Source organism: Syngnathus acus, chromosome 9, assembly GCF_901709675.1.
Source record: "Syngnathus acus chromosome 9, fSynAcu1.2, whole genome shotgun sequence".
Lineage (NCBI taxonomy): Eukaryota > Metazoa > Chordata > Actinopteri > Syngnathiformes > Syngnathidae > Syngnathus > Syngnathus acus.
Window position 1 is genome coordinate 13,749,786 of NC_051094.1, and position 24,094 is coordinate 13,773,879.

A 24,094-nucleotide genomic window follows, 5' to 3' on the forward strand; every position below is an offset into this window, starting at 1 on the left:
CTTTTCCATTAGCCAGGTCCTACACCAAGACGACCTTGCTTGGCCCCGAGTGGTTCCTTTTCCATTAGTTGAGTGTTGTGTTGAACATTGAGTGTGTTGACTGTTAAGGGCAGGCCTGATGATTGGCGGTTGTGACATCAACAAAGGTGAAAGTGCATAGGGGCATTTCATCTTGAATGAAGTAGTTTGTGTGTGGATTTCCTGGACCACGCATTCTGTTGAAGCAACTGAAGAGCAGAAACTGCGTTGTCCGTCCGCAGGGCATTACAAGTGCTTTCTGGCCACTGCAACCTAACGGTCATGACAAGCCAGCAGCTAGCCAGCGTTTTCTAACTTCAAATTTGACAATAACAATTTCAGTCTTTCTGAAACGTTGCTAACTTTGCTAGTTCTACCAATGTGTATGACGGTAACTGTGACTTTAGTTTCCACTAGCTAAGGTAAATGAAACTTCCTAAGTTAGCATTTATTCATATAGTTTTGAATCAAGACATTATTTTACTATCATTTCCTCAAAGGTCAACACTGAAAATATTGAAGTGATACAATATGATGTATTTGTATGTTGTTTGTATCATAGAGAGATTGCAAAATTATACTACTTGCAGGAATCATAAAAAGTATTTTTGAAACAAAATTACGTACATCTTTTTGAGAGACTATATATATATATTGATTGATTGATTGATTGATTGATTGATTGATTGATTGATTGATTGATTGATTGATTGGTGTGATTGTTCTTTCTTTGCCCATCCCAGCCTGATCAATGTGGATAAGAGATCTGTGATCTGATGCCAATTCGGAACAACAGCAATGGAGGCTGGATCAAGACAAGAGATTATCTGTTGTAAATCATTGCCACAGGATTAAGAATGTAATTCCTCAACGGGTCAGTCGCTAGGCTTCCACATGTCTGGAGGCACCAAACTAAAACAGTGTAGTAATTAACAGTATAGACCCAGTTCTAGGCTGTGGTGTGCTACATTTGTGGTTTGTATTATCAAACCTAATGGATGTCTGTAAAGTCGCATGTAGAGAGACAAGTATCATTTTCTCATTCCTCTTTTTTTTCAGCTTCCGTTTTTAATTTCTTCCTCTCTTCTTCGCTTGAAAATGGTTAGAATCATGTTTCCTCTAGAGCAAAAATAACCTCATTCTTTAATAATGGATGTATTCAGTAGTTCATAGCTGGTGGTTTTAAAGGTGGAAAAGCAGAAAAAAAGTTGTGACTTTTTAAAGATGAAAGGATTGCTCCACCAGCCATTTCTCTGGTGTGCCTGACATCATGTTCATCGATTGAACTCAACCTTTTATTTGAACACGTCGACCAGTGAGCCGGAGGAGATGGGAAGCTTGTACACTCGGCAAGACAATTTCACTATGGCAACAACGTATTGGCATCTCAATTTCTCCCCACTCGCGTCACAAAACTGCAATTTTTTTCCCTCTGTCCCTGCCCTGCACCCAGCCAACGAGGCGATGAAGCGAGCCGCTCAGTCACAAAGTTGTACACACAAGGATAAAAAAACTCTTGAACCGTGTGAACATTTATTCTCATCTTGCAGTTAGTTGTAAATTGTCAATATTTTAATATTGTCTCTCTTTTATGCTTTCATAATTCCACCTTTGCTGCATCTGCACCATACACTGTGTGCACAATTATTAGGCAAGTGTGTATTTTGACCATGTGATAATTTGTATGCATATTTTCCAACTACATACTGTATAAGCTTCAATGCTTATTCGATACAAGCTTATGAAGTGATGTGTATTCCTATAATGAGGGATGGTCAGGCCTAAGGAGATCAACACCCTATATCATAGTGTGCATCATTAATAGCCAGCTTGTTTTCCTCAAGCAAAATGGGGCAAAAAAAGGGAAGATTTAGGTGACTGTCAAAAATTGTAAAAAGTCTTTCGGGGGTTGCAGGACTCTGACACCTGACCACCACTGAACAAGACATACATGTTGAAACGTCAAGACAGGGTCAGGAAATATCACAATACAGAAGTCTGATGAGAGTGACTCTTGACGGAACGACTGGACCTGTGGCTGGATCAATAACGGCCACAGAGCTCCACTTTCAAATCAGACGCCAGCAAGGTGGAGACGGGGTACTGGTATGATTATTTCCCAGGCACCAGTAGACTTTGGGCAAATGTTCTGGGGGCACCATGGAAAAGGATGGTTTGTCAATCCTAAATCCAGGGCACATACAGAAAAATAACCATCCCAATTCACACATGCAGTGCAAGTCTTAGATATTGTTTGTTGAACGAAGGAGGAAGCAGGAGCATTCCAAAGCTACACAAACATGTCAGAATAGTGGTCCAAACAGCAGATATGTCTTTTCAGATGTTTATTTGAAATGTGTTGACTTGTTTTTATACCTTTGCCAAGGAGGTACTCTGACCAAAACATTCCACTGCCCTTTGTAACTTGCCAAGAAGGTAGTGTCTGCTTCTAAGTACATATTTACAAGAAGCAAGTACACAAAGCAGTGCAGTGTTGAAAAAAACAGTAGCAGTGTACATATAGGTCAATTGTACATGAATTATAAATATCACATATCCAAAAGTGAATTGTACGATTGCTGACAAAGACCACAAATGGCCGCTAATGGCCAAACGCTGCCAACCCAAGAATGATGCAAAACCAGACACACAAACACATAAAACAAATGCAGCAGGAAAACACTGCAATACAAAAGAATAAACATCACAGAACTCAACCAGAAGCAGAAATTTTAATTATACACAAATAAATAGAAATTATGAACATAAACATGAATAGTCAGCAGTATCCAATGTAAAAGGAACTATATTTTGTATTAATACCGAAGTAAAAAAGCAAGTCAATATTAATTATTAATAGCGGACAGATAACTACATTTAAAGACCTATAAGCAGAATGCAATACTGCGTGTAATAAATATTCTGTTGTGAATGTGAACAACAGCTGCAAGACTAAGGAGCAGCAATAATTTACAAGGAGGAATCAAAAATATTATGCGGTTGGGAGTGAAAGCAGCAATATTAACTGTCAAAATTGACGTGCCAACTATGCATAAATTAATAATAAATAAAGCATGTGCACAGTCTACTAAGACCCTTGATGATAATGAAGGAAGGACCTGCTGTATCTGTCCTTCACACATTTGGGATCAAACATTATCCTTCACATCTTTCTTTACATTATCTCATGGGTGAACTTGAGTCTATCCAGGGTGACATTATAGATATGATGTACTGTCCAAAGGTAATGGATAGATTTTGTTGTTTACTGAAGGCATTTCAGATCAAAAGGTGAACGAGACAAAAATTCTGATTTGGCGATTGAACATTTATTGATCCCAGGGGTGGGGAAATTCAAGCCCCAGCAGTATTCATAGCAGCATTCAGCTGCCGACCCAGTCCCGTCTTCTGACCGACCAAGCTCGATCGCCGCCCGTCCAATGACCAAGCCCGAATGCCACCTGCCCTGATCCACACCTGATTAATGCCCACGATACAGCCTCGACTCTGAGCTACCCAAGCCCGATCCAAATTCCCTCCATTAAATAAAACTGTGTGTCGCACTTGTTTGCCCCGCTCGTCTGTCATTCCTGATCAAATTTTCTTTTTATTAAAATGTTCTGTGCAGCCCAACTAACCGAAACAACTTGTGATTAATTAATCATTTGCAGGATATGAATTAAAAAGGCACAATCCATCTCAAGGGACAGCCAGGTCTCGAGTCCCATCCAATCATGGCTCACCAGTTTTCTGAGGCGAAGACATGATTGGTTGTGATCTGAGAGCTGAAAACTGTGATGTCATTTTCAGTCGACAGCAAGTGGCAAAATGGCTGCCCCCTGAGATGACATTTGCTGCAAGTCTAATTCCACAAATGTACTATTAATTAGAATTCAGACTAGTGGGGGCACATACAACATATTACTGTAAAGAGCATTGTGGGGCTGATTTCACTTTTAAATAAAAACTTAAACTTGACGAACATTTATATTATATATTATATTTAATATTTGGTGGCATAATCCTTAGTTGCGTTAACTGCATCAAGCCTGCGACCCATTTTCTTCAGCAGACTTGTGCGCTGCAGTCCAGCAGAATGTACCGTATTTTTTCTCAACAGAATGTGTTTGAACCTCAAAGCCTCAGCCAAGCATGGCCCTTTGAGCTTACATTAGCTTCACCGGCGAAATCGTCTTCTGCTCTGCTAATCTCATCACTCCCCTCTCGACTGGAAATTAAGTCAGCAGGTAAAACACATACTACTCAGTCAAGCAAGGAACTAGTCTTTCCATTTGGGTTAAATCCTGCCTGTGAGGTTGGATCAGTATGAGCGTTCTGAAAAGCAGGGGACTTAAAAAGTTTTATATTTGAAATATTTCAAGCCTAACAGGTATTCTGGGGATAGGCGCAGGTCAAATATTCAAATCCAGATAAAGGGCTAAGGTCAGATAACTTGCTTAAGATGTGTAAATGAGCAAGACTCTTACACAAACGTCCATTCATATTTGAATTATATTCGTTGGAATACAAAGAATAAGCATCTGTGTGTATATAACGATTTTACTGTCTTTCCACACAGTACTGCACGCACACAATTTTTTCCTGTCTATATTCGAAAAGAGGACTCATCCGAAGCACCTGAAGCAAAGAAGAACAACAAGCAAATGCGTTTTGGATGTCCTCTTTCCCTTGAGCTCTTTGATAAGCACCTGCTTCTCAACTCCCCTTTGCAGAAAGGTGGTTGGGGGGGGGCACCTGCTCCAGCCCAATTGAGTCTCACACCCCACAAACCGGGTCAGACTTTAGAAATCTCACTTGGTTTAGTGCCTCCATGCTGCTTGTAATGTCTCACAACTGCAGAATGCCCTCTATCAGATAGCGTGGAGGAGAATGGAGAGGTACGGTACCTGTCTTTTTTTCCCCTAAAACATTACCTAGCCATTATATAAAAACTGTATCTTGCATGATCGTCATGAACACTATCATCGTTTTATACTTTCATGAATGCCTTTAAAAAAATTGTCAACAGTTTTTGACAAACCTCTTCAACCAAATAATTGTAAAGTCATCCAACCAACCTCTCTCATTGTCAAGTTCCCAATTATGTGTGAAACAAGTGGAATCATCCCTATTTTTGGAAATTTGTTAGCTCGGAATCAATTTCACTATGTTCACTACTTGTTCGTCTCTGTGTGTTAGTCTGTAACTGTCATACAAAGTGGAGTACAAGAGTCACACCAACAGGTCCCATAGAAATAAAACAATAGTTTTGCTATCATGGAAGTTCGTCCCACATTTCACACAAAGGATAATGTGGCGTAAGAATAAGGTGGATACAGTCGGAAGTTAACTAAATGTTTAAAAAATAAAATAAAATAAATAACAATAGGGAAATAAGGGAAGGGAAATAAAGCAATACATAACACCAAGATCCTATCATAGCAGCATAAGTACAGCAAGACAACGGGTGCGTCACCGCCAGGCAACGTGGCAGCGAAGTGATCCAAGTCAATGTATTTTTTTTTATTATTATTGATGGCTTATAACTATTGTATAGAATAGGGTAATTATTAACGTACATGACACATCATGCAACAAGGAATGGTAATTTAATTCATACTTCACACTCTGACGGCTAATCAAAACAGTTCTTTAGGACACGTGAGACATTGCTGTATTCCTATTGGGCAATTCATATTAAACGAGTTCCTGTCTTGCCGGCCGGCACAAATGCGCGAGAAGTTAGTACTTGAGACAATATAAGCGTGTGTTATATTGTTGTATCGGGTCATTTTTAACAAATCTAATTTGTGGTAGTCTCGATGGACCGATTTATATTTTATAGCAAAACAAGACGGCAGTTAAAAAAAAAATCCTCCGGAGTTTTTTGTTTTGAATGACGTTCTCGGCGGAAGGATCCAAATGCAACACGCGGTGTTATGGAGGGTAATTTGAAACTCTTGGATTTGGATTTTATTTTAATGTAATACACACCGGTTGTTTTCCTCAACTGGACTTTTTTTTAGTATATATATACTTTTTGATGACAGTTACTCATGCTTGTTTTTGTATACATATATTTATATTTGCAAGGTTGATACTTTGAAGGAGTTGTAGCTACAGTCACTAACGCCTCGACATAACGTAAGCTAACCAGTCATTTTAACATTTGAATTTGGCTGTGATAATTCCATTATGCCCCGTAACTCTTTTTTTCGCGGAGCATCTTCAATGGTGTATAAAGGTATTCATGAAGTGGCAAGGAGCTAGCTTTTCCTTCTTTTGCGCTCGTGTCTGCATTGTTAGCACCCGTAAGAAATCAGGATCATTTTCATTCAATGCATGTTTTGCCCAACATCAAACACTCATGTTAGGTCTCGCCAATACACTTTTTTGAAGTCATAGTGATGCTTGCTGTATTGACATCAGATGCCCCCTGGAATACAAGTTGTAGCACTGTAGTTTATGGTTTATGCAGATGGCCACTGAACAAATGCTCATCGTGGACAAGAAGGCAGACGAGAGCAAAATGTCCCCTTCAAAGGATCCTGAAACTGTAGCAAGGGAGTCTCTTGAGCTTCAGAAACTCACACCTTCTCAGTTTGGGATTACTGTGCAAAGTTTCAACCCAGTAGCATCTGGAAGCAAAGGTGAGCTTGCAGATACAATGCACAGTCGTATGAAAAGGTTTGGGCACCCCTGATCATTTTGAAGATTTTCCTTTAGAAACCATTGGCTGTTCAGATCAGCAATTACAGTTAAATATGTGATATTTGAGAAGTGAAATGAAGCATTTACAGAAAGCGTGCAATTGTTACTTGAACAAAATTAGTCAGGTGCATTAAATTGGGCACAACGGCAAAAATAATGACTGAAATTGCTGATTTGAACAAACATTGACTTAAGAAGGAAACTCGTGAAAATTATCTAGAGTGCCGAAACCTTTTCATATTACTGTATTTTAAGAAAGCACATTTGACCAAACATATCTTTGTCTCTTGCTCCAGAAAAATCTCATTTGGCAAAATTGAAGGCAAGAAGAAGACGTTCTAATGTAGGTGTGAGAGGCTCACCAGAAACAAACTCGCTCATCCGCTTCATTGCACAACAAAAACTGAAGAATTCCTCCAACTGTCAAACTCCAGAGGTGAGAAGTAAATTTAAAAGCTTTTGATCATCTTTGTATTTACACTGTCATGTTTCAAGCAAAAGACCAATAACTATTTTTACATTAATATTAAAATATATACATTATTATTTATTTATTAACAAAGTGACATTTGGGAATGTTGGTTACATGCATTCAGACTTGTAATAGTTTACCCTGATTAATCTGTGAATTGCAAAATTTTAAGCTTTGTGTGGTATAGTTGTCGTTGGGTAGTGACAGGGCTGTGGTTATGTCCAATGAATTTTATATCTACAATAGCAGATTGCATGATTCCTATATTTGTCATATCACCAGCAATGTAAAGGTCTGTAAATAAGCAAGGCAAAACAATGGCGGTTTCACTTTCACAAAGTTTCTTCATCTGTGCCAAAGAGGCAGACTTTCATTCAAATATAATACAAGTTGATTTATATCGCACATTTCACAACGGCTGCAGCAGCAACAAAGCGCTTTACATATAACAATAGATAATAATGCAAATCCAAAGACAGTGGAAAGAGTAAATCAAAACAAATGTATATCTAGTAATAGTACTTGTTATATACATACGTATAACGTAGACGCCAATACAACAATGACAAGGTTGAGAAAACTTGGTAGCTTTGTTTGTAATCTTCACAGATACAAATCCAATCACTTTTTTTATTTCCACACCGACATAAATCAAATACTATTCTAAATTGTTTATGATGAATGAGGGAATGCGCTCACACTCTTTAACTTGATCTGACAATTATTTTATGATCAAAACAACAAACAACATTGGTATTATTTGGTTTTACTCATTTTAGTCATAGGCGTCCCTGTTTTGTCCTTCATGATTGAATATTGAGTTGCAGCACTGAGTAGAATTGTTGTGTCCGCTATCTGAACTCAGCAGCTTGTCAGAGGTAGCCCCTTCCTTCCTCGAGTAGCATCCACCCTGAAGCAGAAAATAGCTTCCTTCCAGACTTTGGTGTTTGTGGAGGAGAGCGAGGTTTGCGATCAGGATGACAACACTGGTGGATGCATGACGACAAAGGATTATCTTTCTGGTAAGTCGTTACACCAGGATTAAAAGTTTATTTCTCAACAATGGTCAGTGGCTTTATTGCTGCCTGTCTGGCACCATGCAAAAGCAATGGTTAACCCCAACTCTGGGAGCCAAGTGTCAGTGCATTCCATGTTTATTCACGGCACAAAAAAATATGGTACATTTGTAGATTATTCTTAATCACCAATAATTATTCATGTAGGAATAATTTCGGTCTTGACTGTATATAATGGAGGCAACTTCCAACATGACTAGCCAGAGAAAAAGACTTAGCTACCCAGCAGTAAAAGAGAATGATTGATCCAGTTTGCCAGTTGTATGTATATGTAAGTTGTGTGATTGCTTTAGCCTCAATAGTTGTGAACTCTTTTATGCATATTTTAATATTATGACTACAGAAAACCCTTCCACTCCATATTGTATGCACGGTGGAGCACTGGTTAGCACGGTTAGGAGGGTGCGAGTTCGATTCCACCTCCGGCCCTCCCTGTGTGGAGTTTGCATGTTCTCCCCGTGCCCGCCTGGGTTTTCTCCGGGCACTCCGGTTTCCTCCCACCCCCCAAAAAACATGCTTGGTAGGCCAATTGAGCACTCCTAATTGCCCCTCGGTGTGAGTGCGGATGGTTGTTCGTCTCTGTGGGCACTGCGATTGGCTGGCAACAGGTTCAGGGTGTCTTTTCCATTGGCTGCATTTTTTTTATTTCAGATGAACACAACCAAGAAGGGAAAGAGAACCACCATCGAGCAGCGTCACCCACACCCAGCAAGAAGCGTCGTGTGGGCCCCCTCAAAGGCTGTGAAGTGCAGATTAGAGTTGCACACACTCCAGACCTTCCCTTAAATGGCAGAGACGAGGAGGTATTATCACTCTGCCCATAGACTCCCTTGACTGCCGTCTTTAAATCGGGTTTCTGCTTCTTTCTAGTTAATTAAAAAAAAAAAACAAGTACAGCATTTTTGCTTTTCTACAGATTAGAAGTTTTTTAAGTATTCTGTTGGTTCCATAGGGAAATAAGGAGCCAGTGGCAGAATGCAATAATGATGTCAAAACAGAACCTGTGCCATCAAGTGAGACTGAAGAAGAAACCCAACCTGTGCTTCCTTGTACACCTCTTCGTGGTTACCGTGAGCGACACATGTCCTTGGAACATTATGCCTTTTCCTCCAAAAACAACCAACAGGTGTGAGATTTGGTTGTAGACACACATTAGTTAGGAATTGACAAAAATGCGCCACTGACCTCTTAACAGTTGTAAACATCTCTAAAGCATGTTTGTATAGTACTTTAAGACGTGCTTTTTGCTTCATGAAGCACCACTTTACAAAATTGTATGTATCGTTGTTTGACTAGACGACCGTTACATGCCATCTCGCTCCATACCACACTGAGAATTTTCAGGTTTTCATTGCTATTATTTTTTTTCCATTTCCTTTTAGTTGGCGACAGTTTGAATTTTGACTATTTGTAGGCCGGGCCAGTCCCAATCCTCTGCAAATAGTGTGGTTCAACTGTACAGTAAATAAACAAGTTGGTTAAATAGATTGATGTGCTGTATATACAATTTGACAAAAACAAAGTCAGCAGTAAATGCACAATACCTTTCACACTGAAGTTACTCAACTGTGTCCTACTGTTTACAGAGTGACTATGTAAACATCATCGACAAGAGTTAGGAATGCCAATGCTTGTACATGTGTTAGGTGGAAACACTTGAACTAAGTCCAACAGAAAGGCAATGGAACTTATTTTTTCTCAACAGGAAAATGTGTTTGAACCTCAAAGCCCCAGCCGACCACAGCCTAGTGACCTTACATCACTTTCACCAGAGGAATCTTTCTCTGTTTTCCAGTTCTCTTCGCTCCCCTCTCAATCATCCGGTAAAATACACACTGCTCTTGGTCATGCAGGAATTTCGTCTTTCATGTCGGTTCCAAATAAATTGACCTTTAAGGTGGCAAGATTAATTGATCATTAAATGAATCGACAACTTTTTGCTGTTTGATTAATCATTTAAAGCCATTTTTGTTAGTTAAGTGGACTTCAGGGGAAATGTAAGTCAAATTAACCCTTAATGATTAATATATAACAACCTATGAACAATTGAGATGACAAAAAGTCTTCGGGATGCATTGTGTTTACCCATCTTGATTTGTTGTGAAAGAAAACAGACAGACATTATCAATTTCAGCATTTCAGGACTGGTAGAGGCTGTGATGATATATATTTTCAAATTTTTGTTTTTTGCTCTTACGGTTTTGGCAACCAAAACCACAAGAAGATATTTTTCTGCATAAAAGTAGCGGGGTTAATTGCTGGCTTCCCTTCTTTGCCTCCATCTGACACCATGACATCATCATGTTGTAGGCCATAAAGGGGTGGTCCAATAAATGCAACCTTAAAAAAAAGTTACATTTTAACCCTTTTATCTATTCATGTGATTGGCCTTACAAAAAGCCCGCACTGTTAATAACCTTGAATTCTTTCCATTTTGATCATTATTGTGCATACAGAAGCAAGCGAGTCGTCTGGGGCATCTGCAGAAAAGAAGAAAAAGAAGCGGGTGCATTTTGGATGCCCACTTTCCCCTGAGTTTTTTGATACGCAACTGCCTCCCAGCACCCCGTTGCAGAAAGGGCAAACGCCAGCTCGAGCCTCCACACCAGGTGGGATCTTAAAGAAGACACCGCAGAGGAGTGAGTCTTTTACTCCACAAGCCCAGCGAGATCTTTGCAGTATGTTTGGTGCCTCCCCGGCACCAATGTCTGCAATGTCTCATGACCACAGAATGCTCCACATGGCGGAAGATGGGGTGGAGAAGTTTGAAAAGGTATGTTACATGTCTTTTATTTATTAATATTCATTTTTTTAATACAACATTAGAAATTGTTCAGATTATGATGCAAAAATCGGACATTTTTGAATTTCCTAACTTAACCCTGTTCCTCAAGGGCGGGTGTCCTGCATGTTTTAGATGTCGCCCTGCTGAATCAAAACTGATTCAAATGATCAGAATAGTTATCCCGCTTCTGCAGACCTTGATGATTATCTGTGATATAAAGTGTTTTTTTTAACGCCATAAATACGATAAAAACATGCCGAGGGAGTTTTAAACATGTTTTTTTAGTTTGAACATTCAATACCTTGTTTTTGTAATGTATTCAAATGATGTGTTGAAAGGGCTTTTGAAATCCTTGTATTGTAATTCTATTTACATTCTACACAACGTCCCAACTAGTCAATGCTTTATATTTTTCTGCATCTAGATCATTTTTCCTTCAACAGAAGACAGTGATTCTACAATTATGCCTGATACAGGTGGGATATAGCATTTTATTGACAAACAGTTATAATGTGGAGTCGGCATAATTACTTTTTTTTTTTTTTTTCTTCCCAGAATTGATGAATTATACCCAGCTGAATTTAAAAGATGCTTTCGATGATGAGGCTCTTTCTCCAGCAGTACCAACAGGTACAACCTGTTATTTGCCTTTTTTATAGATGCAGTGCATTGAGAAAGTATTAAGCCTCATAAAACATTTTCATATTTCTGTTGATTAGCCATTATTTACGTCATCTACAATGTATTTTTATTTCCATACGCCATAATGACCACACGAAAGGAGAATACATTATGCTGTTGCATGTTAATTTGAGACAATTCGGAAACAGTTGCAGCATTAAAGGGGATGGGCAAACAGTCAAAGTTTTGGACAACCAGGACTCTACCTTGAGCAAAGATAGGCAACTGGTGGCCCTTGATCCCACTTCCAAAGGCTCCTTGATTTATTTGTAAAATCTCCAAATTCAGGCAAATTTCATAATTCAAACAATACACTGAACTGTATTATCTGTAAAAGTCAATTCTACAAAGCATTATACTACTTGGAGCAAACATTTATCTTCATGTGATATTTTTGCTTTATATTGTGATACTTTGTAGCTGTATCATGGTTATATAATAATAAGCACTTTGTTACAGCAGCAGCAGCTGTTGTGAAATGCGCTATATTGATAAAGTTGTATAGTATTATATTTCTTATGTTCTCTTGTATTAGTAGTAATTAATGAGTTAATTAATGTAATTAGTAGACAAGCAACTGAATTTCTTGCATTTTGTCCCCTTAGACGTGAAGTCTGAAATAAGGCCAGCCTATGAGTCAAACGCCCTGAACGAGCGTGAGTCTTTGTCAGAGGAGAAACAACCTGAGGCTGTCGGTGACGCTGCACCCAGATTGAAGAACTGGGAAAATAAGGTTATTTGTGCATTCTTGTTTACTTCGTCATACTGCAGTGTAATGTTTGTTTTTTTCCTATGGATTTTTATGATGCCATTACTGAAGAGTTCCATTAATGGGGATTATTAGACCTAGAAATGTAACAAAATGTGTGTTGCAGGGTCCTTTGCATCAGTCATTAAATGATCATGCATGAAAGTGGTCTAGCCGTAGGTATGACGACATTTTGTTTCTTAATGATGATGACCTGAGTTTATCGTTGGACAATTTTTATCACATGACAAAAATTCAACTCAGTGACTCCAATTTAACCCAAACAATTACCGTGAAATAAAACCTACATCACAGTGGCGAAATGGAAAAATAAAACAATTCCAACGAAATTCCAGGAGTTCAGTGAGGTGGTGGAGAACAGAATCAGAGTGAGATATTCCATGAGCAACTCAAAACCTACAATAACCCAGTGAAACGGGCGAGAAGTCCCCATTTTTAGAACTCATCACAGACAACAAAAACAATCCCAAGTTATTTTCTATTCCATGAGCAACTCAAAACCTACAATAACCCAGTGAAATGGGTAAGAAGTCCCCATTTTTAGAACTCATCACAGAAAACAAAAACAATCCCAAGGTATTTTTCCAACACAACTGACTTGTCGCTTTCATCTGGATTCATGTTCCTTCAGAACACATTCAATTGAGTCTGGGGTTCCCCAAGGGTCAATTTTCGGTCCAATTATGTTTAATCTATACATAGTATGCGTCACCTTGAGGATGTCTTCAGGAGGTACAGTTAAGCAGATGACACACGGCTGTACAGTTTATCACTGTGTCTTCTGATGACAGCAGGTAGCCTTCAGAAGGCAGTTATTAACTGTATTTTACATATTAAGTCATGGATGGCTGTGAATTTGCAACAGCCACAAGTGAGATTTTAGTCATTGGTTCTGAAGGGAGAATGTAAGAATGTATCTGTGATGTGTTTTTACCATTTTTAAGCTTGTATCCACTGAGCGGCAAAGGAGAGTGACAAACTATTTAATGCTATGTTTTGCCTGTTCAGTTTCAAATATTTCATTATAGCCACAGTTTGAACCTGGAATATTTGTACAAAATACTATGTTAATTAAAACCTCACCTCAAAAGTCAACCAGCAACACTAAACAGTTCATTCAGCTTTGGAAGTCCCACTGTAGCCTAATTCTTACTGGGGTTTTGTTTTTCTGACCTCAAAGTGAATGTCCCCCATTGCAGGCAGCAGAAGAATCTGAATCTACAAATGAATTTCCAGCTGCTCGTACTCGTAAGAGGAAGGTATTATGACTGCTGAGCGCACCATTTAGCAGACATGATTTTCTTTTTATCAGTCAGCTTTATCTAACAAGCTGCCAACAGATCTACTGTTTAATTCCAATGAATATAAAAGTAATCACATTTCAGCATAGCCACCTTATGTGCATGCGTATTTGAGAGATGGACCATATCGTGTTCAACATCTTTCTGCCAATTTTCGCTTTCTTTTAGCTTCCTGAAAAGAGCCAGCCTGTGAGGAGGTCGACGCGCTCTGCTGCCAAGCCTTCTGAGACGATTAAAGTGAGTTTATTGAGGCTCGTGGTACACAGATCTTGGTCAGAAAAGTTCTTTTTATATATATATCTATATATATATAGATAGATATATATAGATACATATATAGATAAATAGATATATTCATGCCTTTATTACACACATTCATGCCCCATAAGGAGTATTTTTCAATGAACAAAAGATGTGTTTCCAGTCGTGGTAGTATGAGAAATTTAACACTGAGGCCTGGGTTGATATAAATTATGTTATATATGTATCACGATATACGTGAGTAACATTTACCAGTACAATGAGTGTGTATTCTTGGAGACAGACAAATAGTCCTCGTCAATTTGTAACATGAACTGTACTTATTCCTTCTATTAAAAAATGAAAATGGACCATGCACCCACTATCATGCATCTGCATTAATGGTGCAGAAGTGCTCACAGGCATGTGATGTGTTCACCCTCCTCATAGGAGGCACAGACATACAAAGTTTCAGAAAATTGGCATCCATTATACTGTATGTATCCATTAGGCTAGCGAGCGAGTAATGCCACACTTCATCGTAAATTAATTACTGATGACTCCCTGTGAATTACAAAATTATATTTGAGGTTTTTTTTGTTTTTGTTTTTTTTGTTTTTTAAATTACATTCATACAGCACCTTCTGTCCCCACAGCTGGCCTCTAAAGCAGCAGCACATCGGTGGAAAAGGGAAGTCAACCTTTCTCTTTACGGCTCTCGAACATATGCATCCAAGAATCCTAGCCTCAGTCCCATCACAGAGTTGTTCCAGTCAGTAGCAGCACAGGGCTGTCTCCCTACTAGCTGTGCAGGTAAGATGTATGCTCTACTAAACCTGGTATAATGATTAAGACACACTTAAGTTTATGCCTATATTATTAAGTGAAAGGCCTCTCACATCTACAGCTATCACTTCAAGGAGACTTGTATTCACAATTTATAACTGTTCTCAGGCGTAAGATAGTGAAAAGTCTCTCTTAAAAATACAAACAACCCTATTTTTAATAAGAGGTATCAAATTAACTTACATTCTATGTCCGATTATATAAATTTCAAAACAACGAACAATTGATGTCTGACATAGATAACATTTTATAGCTATTTTCAATCTATATCTATTTTTTTATCCTAAGATTTGTCCTTAAAATTTAGATAAAAAGATTTGTCGGCCCTTTAGCATATCATTACGATAGCCCAGCCACGACCAATTGAGCTATGCTTAATCCAACAGGTACACTAATGTAATAAGTGAAACAAGCATGGGTTGATTGGTGGTACCTGCAGAGTGAGGCCCAAGAATGACGTAATAGAAAAGCGACTGTTGTGTTACCATCTCTGATGTTACATTTGTGGCACAGCAGAACCAACACAATTCCCCACACATAAAAATATTGATATAAACAATAGAGGCTTATATCCTAAATTGGAGTTGACTAATTATTAGCAAAATTTCCTCTTTTGAACAACTTTTCCAATGAAGCAATTTCAAAACACGTTAAATTTGAAAAGCATGAGGAGCAGGTTCATGCTTTATTTACTTAGCTTAACTTTAGTGTACTTGCTGGGTAACCGTTTTTTCATTGCACACCTGACAGGCACTTTGCAGACACAACTTTTTGCATACAAACAATAAGTACATTTTTCTGAACATGTCCGATTTGAACTCTATGAATCTTGACATTTGTGAAGCCAGAAGTAGTGAAGTTCCTGTCGTGCTGTTGATTTCTCCCAATAATCCCAGATGAAAGTGCATACTTGAAGAATAACGCCAGTGAGTCAGAAAGCAGTGGCCCCGGGACTTCAGTATGTATTGGTGAGAGTTCATCAGAAGCGCCCTTCTCCTCTGGCAAAAAAGCCTCAGGGACTAACAGGTCCTCATCAAGGCCCAGGACCACAAGGCGAGGATTAAGGAAGGGCAGAGTTTCAATGCACGATCTGCTACATGTGGAGCCTCAGATGCAGACCGATGAGAAGGCAAGCGAGAACCGTGAAGAAGAGGTCACTACAAACACTGCGGGGTCAATAGACGACCCATCAGAACAAGTGTCGGATGATGCTGAAGAACATTGCACCCTAATATTTGCTGACACAACCAGCGCACACGCAGATCCAAATTCAGATTGTTGTCATTTGGTCGTTGAAGGCTCCACCTCAGCCTGCTTGTTAGGAGGAGAACAAACCAGTACAGTGGCCTTGACAAGCACGTCCCCCCGGACAACCCAGCAGGCTCAAAATATGTCAAGATGCTTGGGGCGCTCTGTGAACCCGGCAGAGGAACAACCTCAAGCGGAAGCAGAAACACAGCCCAAAACAAACAGCAATTCATCGTGTGAATCTCCTGAAGAGGAGGCACAAGTCGACTGTGGCCCGGCCTCCTGGAAGGCGGACTTCAATTTTGAGGATGTCTTCAAACGCAGGGGACAGCGCTCAGTGCGCCGCAGCCTACGGAACCAAAGGAACACAGATAATGACTCAGGTCTGTCCTGGGTGCCTCGGATCTCACCTGAAATAAGAAAAAGAACCGTCAAGAAGATGCAGAATCGCAGATTCAGTTCGATTGTTTAACCAGTCGCCACTGTCTGAGGACACTGAGCACGCCACTTGCTCGTAGTTTGACAGTTTTTGCATTCCACTCAAATATTACTTACATCATATCGTTTTTCCTTCTGAATTAATTTGCCTGTTTTGCAAGGTTGTTGTTTTATGGGATTAAAGTGCTGATTCATTCTCCTTAACCAATCATTTGCATCATTCGTCTATGCAAGCCACTCAATATACAGCGAGCCCAATCATTTATGCTGACCTCCTCTCAATCAATATCCAACCACGCATTTCCCCTCTCACTAGATCCAGTCTCAATGAGTCAATATTTTCTCTTAGTGGATAGATGAAGACGGCCTTAGTGCAGTACCAATCTGTCAGACGAGGTTAGAGGCTACTGGATTAATGTGAACGAAATGGCAGGAAGGGCTAAATGAGCCCTTGAGTCATTCTCTGCTGTTGGGGTAACCAGGAGTCGTGGTGGAAAGCAGGAATAAAAGCAAACCTATGCGAAACCAACTGTTCCTTTTATTTTGCACCCACTCCGACATCCATCCGTTTAAATTTACCATCTCCCAAATTGTACCTATGAAACTATTTTTAAAAACATTTTGATATAACTAACTCTTAGGGTGGAATGAATCTTCTGAAAAGGTTTTTCCCTATATGTTTAATGAGTTTGACTTTTTTAATTTAGCTGTTGAAGTAAAAACGTATCAATGCAAAATTGTTGAGATGCAACTTGAAAGAAATTCACAAAGGAATGGAAAGCAAAAATCAGTCCTCGTTTTGGTCTATGAAAGGAGTTGAGTGCTGACCTCTCTAAGATTCAAAGCAGCTCTCCCACAAGCAGTTCAGTCCACATTAGAGTGATTTTAGCAGACAGAGTAGAAACAACTTGAGTTTCACATTCAGTCCACACAGGACAATCAGCTTCTAGAGATATGCACAAGCGTGATATATCCATCACAGTGTAATTGTCTCTCCACTTTTACATCAAGCCCGAGTCACTTCACTTGCCTGAAGGACACCAAGGTCCCCATTTTGTGGTTGAATGCCAAACAAGGCCTTGCCATCTGCAACTAGACGAATGGGCTCTGATCTTCTGACGTGACGCAGCAGGACTTTAGTGCCATCCAGTGGCTGTCATGAAGTGCTGCGTGTCAGGCTTCACATGATAGTCAGAAAGAAGTGAATGAACTGCAATTCATGAAAATAATTTAGTTGTAATCATTTCATTTGTATAAGTCAGTTTATTAGATTAAAAGAAGAAAAGCGTGAGCATTTTGTATTTGTTTTAATCGCATGATGTGTGGGCACCTTTATTGGCTGGGTCAAACTTGGCACGACTGCAAACAGGCTGCTGTGTTGTGAAAGTCTGCAGGCATAATGGTGCACCTCTATAGAAGCCCTTGTGTTCGTACGTGTGAGTGAGGGGTGTGAAGCCGAAGCCACCATCCCTGGCAGACGGGCATAGTGAAGACAGCTTAGCACAAGAACAATGGGGTCCTTTGAGAAAGACGACGCCCCCAAGACATGTGGCCTCCTGTCACCGTGGCAACCCCCCATGGGACATGGAGAGGGTCTGACAGCTGGAGAGAAGGACTTTCAGAAATTCACTTGCTTTCTTTCTATTGCTTCCCATACATGTGCTCCCAGGACCATTTGGATGGCCAAGGGTCCTGACTATTGGGAGTTTTGTGGACCTGTACGCACTGCCTCAGTCATCACGCATTCACATTCTATGCTCAAAAAGTACAGATAGTTGTAGAGAACAAAGTAGATTTAATTCCATTAGTAATGACTAAAATTAAGCACAAAACTGGGTAAAAAAATGTTAAATTTTTTTATTTCCCTTCAATAAATGCCACTACTGAAATAAGAAATCATGTGGCAAGCTTGTTTTTCTTCATGCAAGAATGTAAGTAGTGTGATACTTTAAAGTCAGTACACCACATTTCCGCAGTTTTACTAATGTTGAGAATCCGGTAGTTATAAGGGCAACTTACTTCAGCAAAAGCACTTCCTTCCTCCTCATGTGATTGAATGACCACGAATACTATTGCATTGCACCTGTGGGACCTTAAAACATCTCAAATTTATTTTTTCTCTATCCACACAAAATGCCGTCACAGAGCTACCAGTGGCAGCAATAGCCAATGTTAAGGCTTTGCTTTGTTTACATGTCATATAAAAATAAATGATATTCATGCATTTTACTTTTGTCTAAAAATACCAGCCACATATATATATTTTTTTCCAGGTCTTAATTTCCATCCTTTTTAATACGGCATTGACGGAACAGAAAATGCACTAGCATGCAATGAATCAGTTATTATTCCATTTTGATCCGTACTGTGTCAGAATATAGGTGAAATGTTGATCATTGTTTTGAAGCCGTTGTAAATGTGTTTTGATTCAACACAAAGATGCCCACAAAAATCTTATTTACTGTCATGAGGCTGAATAATCGAAGACTGGACAGTTTTAAGCTAAACAGGGTGTTTAAATTATTAATCAGTGATCAGAATGATTTTCTAATCATTCATAATCGATTAATTGTAGATTATTTGTTGTACCTATTCACAGTCCTTGTATGTCCTTGTTTTTTTTGTCCTGCTATTTACCTCTTTTGTTATATCGTGGAGGATGAAAAAAGTGAAGGACCTATTTTAACCAACTAAGGAGTGAAAAGCACAGAAAAATGGAGGGAGTAATAGTAAAAAGGCAATAGAAACAAATACCGTATTTTTCGGACTAAAAGTCGCTCTGGAGTACAAGTCACATCAGCCATAAAATGCACCATAAAGGGGAAAAAAACATATAAGTCGCACTGGACTTTAAGTCGCATTTTGGGGGAAATTTATTTGACAAAATCCAACACCAAAAACGCGACTTATAGTCCGAAAAATACGGTACTTGAAAAACTGATTTAACTACAGAAATGATGTACTTGCAGATTACCTCCCAATCAAATCATTAATCATGACATACACTGTATGAGACACAACATTTCATACCCTCTGTACTCTTTTTTTTTTTTGCCCCCCATTTTAAATCGGTCGCATGCCGTCTGTTCGGACACAAAGACGTTTAATCGGTTCTTTGCCCTTGCAGATTTACAGACCTGGCCTTTCAATTAGTTAATTAGTATCTGAATGGTATTAAGTTGTCCTGCCGCCCCAGTGCTTTCCATGCAGCGAGTCCTCCATTATTGATGCTCGGAGCAGGAGCCGTAAGCCCGGCGCAGCTCTCCTGCAGGGCCTAAGGCAGCAGGAGGAGGCAAACAAACAAAGGCGAGATGACAACACAAGCGTCTCGCAGTTACTCTGTTTGCTCTGCTGGCCCAGTGTGTCTGCAGCTGTCTGAGGTCTGCTGCTAACAGCTGCGTCTGGACGTCTCGACAAGGTGTGCACTGTGTGCCTCGTAAGGGAAGTAGCCCTTCGTATCACTGTGACTTGACACATCAGGGGGATTAGTGTATACAGTAGTGTCACATTATGCTAAATGAATGTTCCCTCATTGAGGCATCAGTTAAGGGAAAATTAAGGGAAATTAGATTTAAACATATATATATATATCACTGATTAATCATTTAATATATATATACACACACACACACACACATATATATATATACATACACAGTAAAAAGCAAAAAATATGATGCAGCATTCATTAACAAACTTGTACAAAATATTTTAAATGTCTTAGCATGCCTGAACAAAACACACTCATGACTGATATGGTGTGTTCAACATACATAAGTGACTGCTTTTTTTCACATAAACACTCAGTGGCTACTGGGGTTGCAGCTGGAATTTTCCATGGGATTTCATGATGATGTTTTTCGAGCCAAAAGGCACTGGACTTTTTTTTTTTTACCTTGCGCTGTGCGTCCTTCACTCAAATGTGTGCTGCTTGTAAGAGAGGGTCACACCCAAGCTTTGCATGCAATTTCTTTGATCACACACTCACTAATCATTTGAAAGTCATCCGTGTCTGTCTATCAGGGCGATAGGGACGGAGCTGACCCCAAAAATGAACAAAAATGCATTGGAAAACAAAAAATGTAACCCAGATTTTTCCCCTAAATGCTGCATTCAATGTTCTCCATAAAAACGGAACCACCAGTACCCACTGTACATCTTAATGAGGTTATTAGTAGTTGTTATTATCTGGTCCTTGCATCAGTTCATCTCTCCTCTCAGTTTACTCAGATCTGCAGTGCCATCTGTAGTGCCTGCAGGTGTGGATCTATGCTGTATTCTGTGTGTGCGGCATACTTTTCCTCCCGTCTGCTTGTTGCATCATCAGAAAAACCACAGTCCTGCTCCCTCTTGGTGTTTAAATAAGCTTTAATTGGGTCGATCTCCCGGGACAAGCTTCAGCACAGCAAGTCATCGCGCAATAATGTCAAAATCCATCCATGTGAGACAAAATCATTGTGGAGTCAACAATATGTGGCCTTAAGACAGTTGGCAGCCAAGCATGGAAAGTAGCGAGCTAGACAACCTTATAATTAACTTTGCCAGCTTCCTGCTGAATGGATGTGAAGGCACCACTGCTACAAATTTACTATGCTGATTTTCACACTAGTCATAGTATTAAAAAGACAGAATTTTGTTGATCATTGAAGTGACAGGGATGACAGTCTGCATCGCTCCGGAGGCAGCAAGGTTGCTTAATGATGGCTTGCCATGACATTTATTACTGCTTGAATCAGACTAAAATGTTTTTCTCTATTTCTACACAGGAGGGCCTGAACTGAAATTCAAACTCAGGTCCTCTCAACTCCGAGGCAGATGTGCTAACCACTACATTGACATAGTAAAATAAATAAACGAGCTGATGTTTGGGTCAGTGTTAAATAAATTGGGTCATTAATTATGACGGCAGAACTGTGTGTGTGTTATCTCTGTGGCTTGTCCAGTAAAAGGACTTGTTGTTGTATCTGCGGGTCAAGGAAGGACTCGTAGCCCCGGGCCACGTTGCTGCATATGCCGTGACGAGGTTTACATTCACTTCCTTCGACTTTTGACCTCAAAGATGAAAATTCATCAGCATGGGAATTGTGTGGAGGCCTCTTTGCACATGGTATGAAGACCTACCCAAAACTTGTAAAGTCAAACAGCTTTATAATAATTGACTAAAGTGCATGTCCTAAGACCTTCATCAACTCAGTGTATGTGCCTTTTAAATTTGCTGTCGCCACCCCCCCAAAAAATATAGGTTTTAAACACAAGGCCATCCATCCCTTCAATCTTGTTCTGTGTGGGAACGCCACTTGCGCATATTCCTCTTTATTGTCTGTGTTTAAATGGAAAAATACGTACATCTAAAACCCTCTGTGGTTGTCATCTATAGTGAATGAAACCATTTTTTACCGTTACTCTCAGCATCATCTGCATGTTTCACGTAGTTCACTGTGATGACATAACAGGCTCCATCAGCAGTCTCCTGCTTGCACGAGAGGCAGACAAACATGAATATCGTTACACAGAGAGAAAGCCAATTATTCAATTAGAGAATGTATTGAATTAAACACTGATTCGCTACAGTTGACATTAGAGCTGCACCGATCGTTACTCGCTTTGTAATTTGATTGAGGAGTGTGTCGGCTTCATCAGTCATGAGAACAACTTCTGCTCCCATTAGTCTGCAGTGATTTAAGAGCACGTTACTTGGTATCTAATTTAAATGCAAACATATTGGCTCATGCTAATCAAATTAAGGAGTCGTATCATTTACGTTGACTACAAAGCGATTAACCACATTCTTTTTAACATCTTTTCTCATGCTTCTTAATGGAGTTGTTAAAGAAGATCTCGTGTAAGTCTGTGGTTCTTTTAAAAAAGGGGGGGGGGGGGGAAGTAACTGGGAAGAAGCGGGAAGGAGGGGGGTTATGGTAGTGGCAGGAGATGAAGAAGTAGACAAAGCCTGTTGAGCCCATGAGGTTAAGTTCCCCCGAGCAGCAGGGCCACAAGAATGTGTGAGAGAATCCTGGAGGCTGCATTGTTGTCAAGAGACATCCTGCTCTGCAAACACTACAGAGCTGTTGCTCTTGGACCTGGGAGGTCTGTAGACCAAACAGTCATATAACTCAAGCATTGTTTGTAGTGTGAATGTGTGAAATTGCTTCCGTGGTGCAGGAGAAATATTAGTCTTTTTTTTTTTTTTTTTTTTTTTGCAAGGTACAACAACACATCTCCAGAATCAACCAAGGTCATGAAGGCATTTAATCATCCCGCTTCTCAGTACCTACGTTGTTTTGTCGTCTGGCTTTGCTCACCATTGGCACTCTTCTTTTTTTTTTTTTGGGAGATTGTGGTTCAATCATTTGATACAAGTTTCTGGGCCTTTGTTTGTTAGGTTATGTTGGAGCATTCCAGTTTACCTCTTCTTAAAAGCCTCCAAGATGGCATGTGAGACCCATTCCATTGTTGTTCTCATCCTATATTTGTGTCCCTTTTTGTGTTTCCTGTTTAGAAAAGAGCAGCACTTTTTCTATTGTGGCCCTCGCTCTTTTTTTTTTTACTAACTGCTATTGTTGGTACATTGATGTAGTATCATCTAATCCAGGGGTGTCAAACTCATTTTTTTGGCGGGCCGCATTGTAGTCATAGCTTCTTTCGGAGGGCCATTATGACTGTCAACCCAAATAAATGGATGAGCACCTCATATTATATACAGTAAAAGCTACAAAACAAACTGACAAATAACTCGATTTCAAATCAGATGAGTAAAAACTGGTCAAATATTTAAAAAAAAATATATTATTAAAAGTGAAGACAATTTGCAATTCTAGCAATGACACACGAATTTGATGCACAATTTGTCTTCGCGGGCCACATAAAATGATGTGGCGGGCCGTATTTGGCGCCCGGGCCTTGAGTTTGACACCTGTGATCTAATCAAATGAAAAAAATCATAAAACATGATCAGATTTATTTTCATTTATTGATGAGTCTCTCACCCTAAAACAGCTGGAATAAGATCCATCTCACCCACAACCCTAATGAGGATACCCGGTATAGAAAATGAATGAAAAGATGACAGATACTTTTTTTCCCTTTTCACTAGTAGATTGCTGTGCAACACTAAAGCCAAGTTTTTACAAGGCAGTAGAGTTTGGTTTGGTATACTACACCCGAATTGGATTTGTATTTCTTGTAGGGCTGAACAATTAATCAAATTCAAATCGACATCCCAATGCAGAAGAATGCAATAGTGAAATTGCAAAGGTGCAATTTGGACAGCAGGAGACATCTTCATCCTGGTCATCTTTTTTCCCCCCCCCATACATCTGTACATTTAATTTCTTTATTCAGTGTCTTGTTAAGTTCAGTTCTTAGTGCAGTCCACATATGTACGTTGTGTCACAAAACACAGAAGTGAAAAAGCCACAGATGTGTTTGCATTATTGTTGTGATCTGATTTATGATTTACTAATTTATTGTATGTTTACACTATACACACTTGTTTGGTAGCATTTTAAG

The 24,094-nt window shown here is 39.5% G+C and overlaps 1 protein-coding gene across 1 annotated transcript; it reads left to right on the forward strand.

Moving 5' to 3' along the window:
- The first annotated feature begins 4,870 nt into the window (after positions 1 to 4,870).
- On the forward strand, positions 4,871 to 17,105 carry cdca2 (cell division cycle associated 2). Its single transcript, XM_037259441.1, has 15 exons — positions 4,871 to 4,916; positions 6,497 to 6,668; positions 7,026 to 7,165; positions 8,067 to 8,223; positions 8,929 to 9,080; positions 9,230 to 9,403; positions 9,983 to 10,100; positions 10,734 to 11,050; positions 11,487 to 11,538; positions 11,618 to 11,692; positions 12,349 to 12,476; positions 13,712 to 13,771; positions 13,982 to 14,050; positions 14,710 to 14,866; positions 15,796 to 17,105. The coding sequence occupies exons 2-15, from the start codon at positions 6,497 to 6,499 to the stop codon at positions 16,617 to 16,619; spliced, it is 2,595 nt and encodes an 864-aa protein (XP_037115336.1). The 5' UTR covers positions 4,871 to 4,916; the 3' UTR covers positions 16,620 to 17,105.
- Positions 17,106 to 24,094: the final 6,989 nt, after the last annotated feature.

Coding starts and splice junctions, on each gene's coding strand:
- cdca2 (XM_037259441.1), top strand. CDS start 6,497: ATGGCCACTGAACAAATGCTCATCGTGGACAAGAAGGCAGACGAGAGC. Junction 6,669..7,025: donor AGTAGCATCTGGAAGCAAAG/GTGAGCTTGCAG, acceptor CTCTTGCTCCAG/AAAAATCTCATTTGGCAAAA. Junction 10,101..10,733: donor GCTCCCCTCTCAATCATCCG/GTAAAATACACA, acceptor TTGTGCATACAG/AAGCAAGCGAGTCGTCTGGG.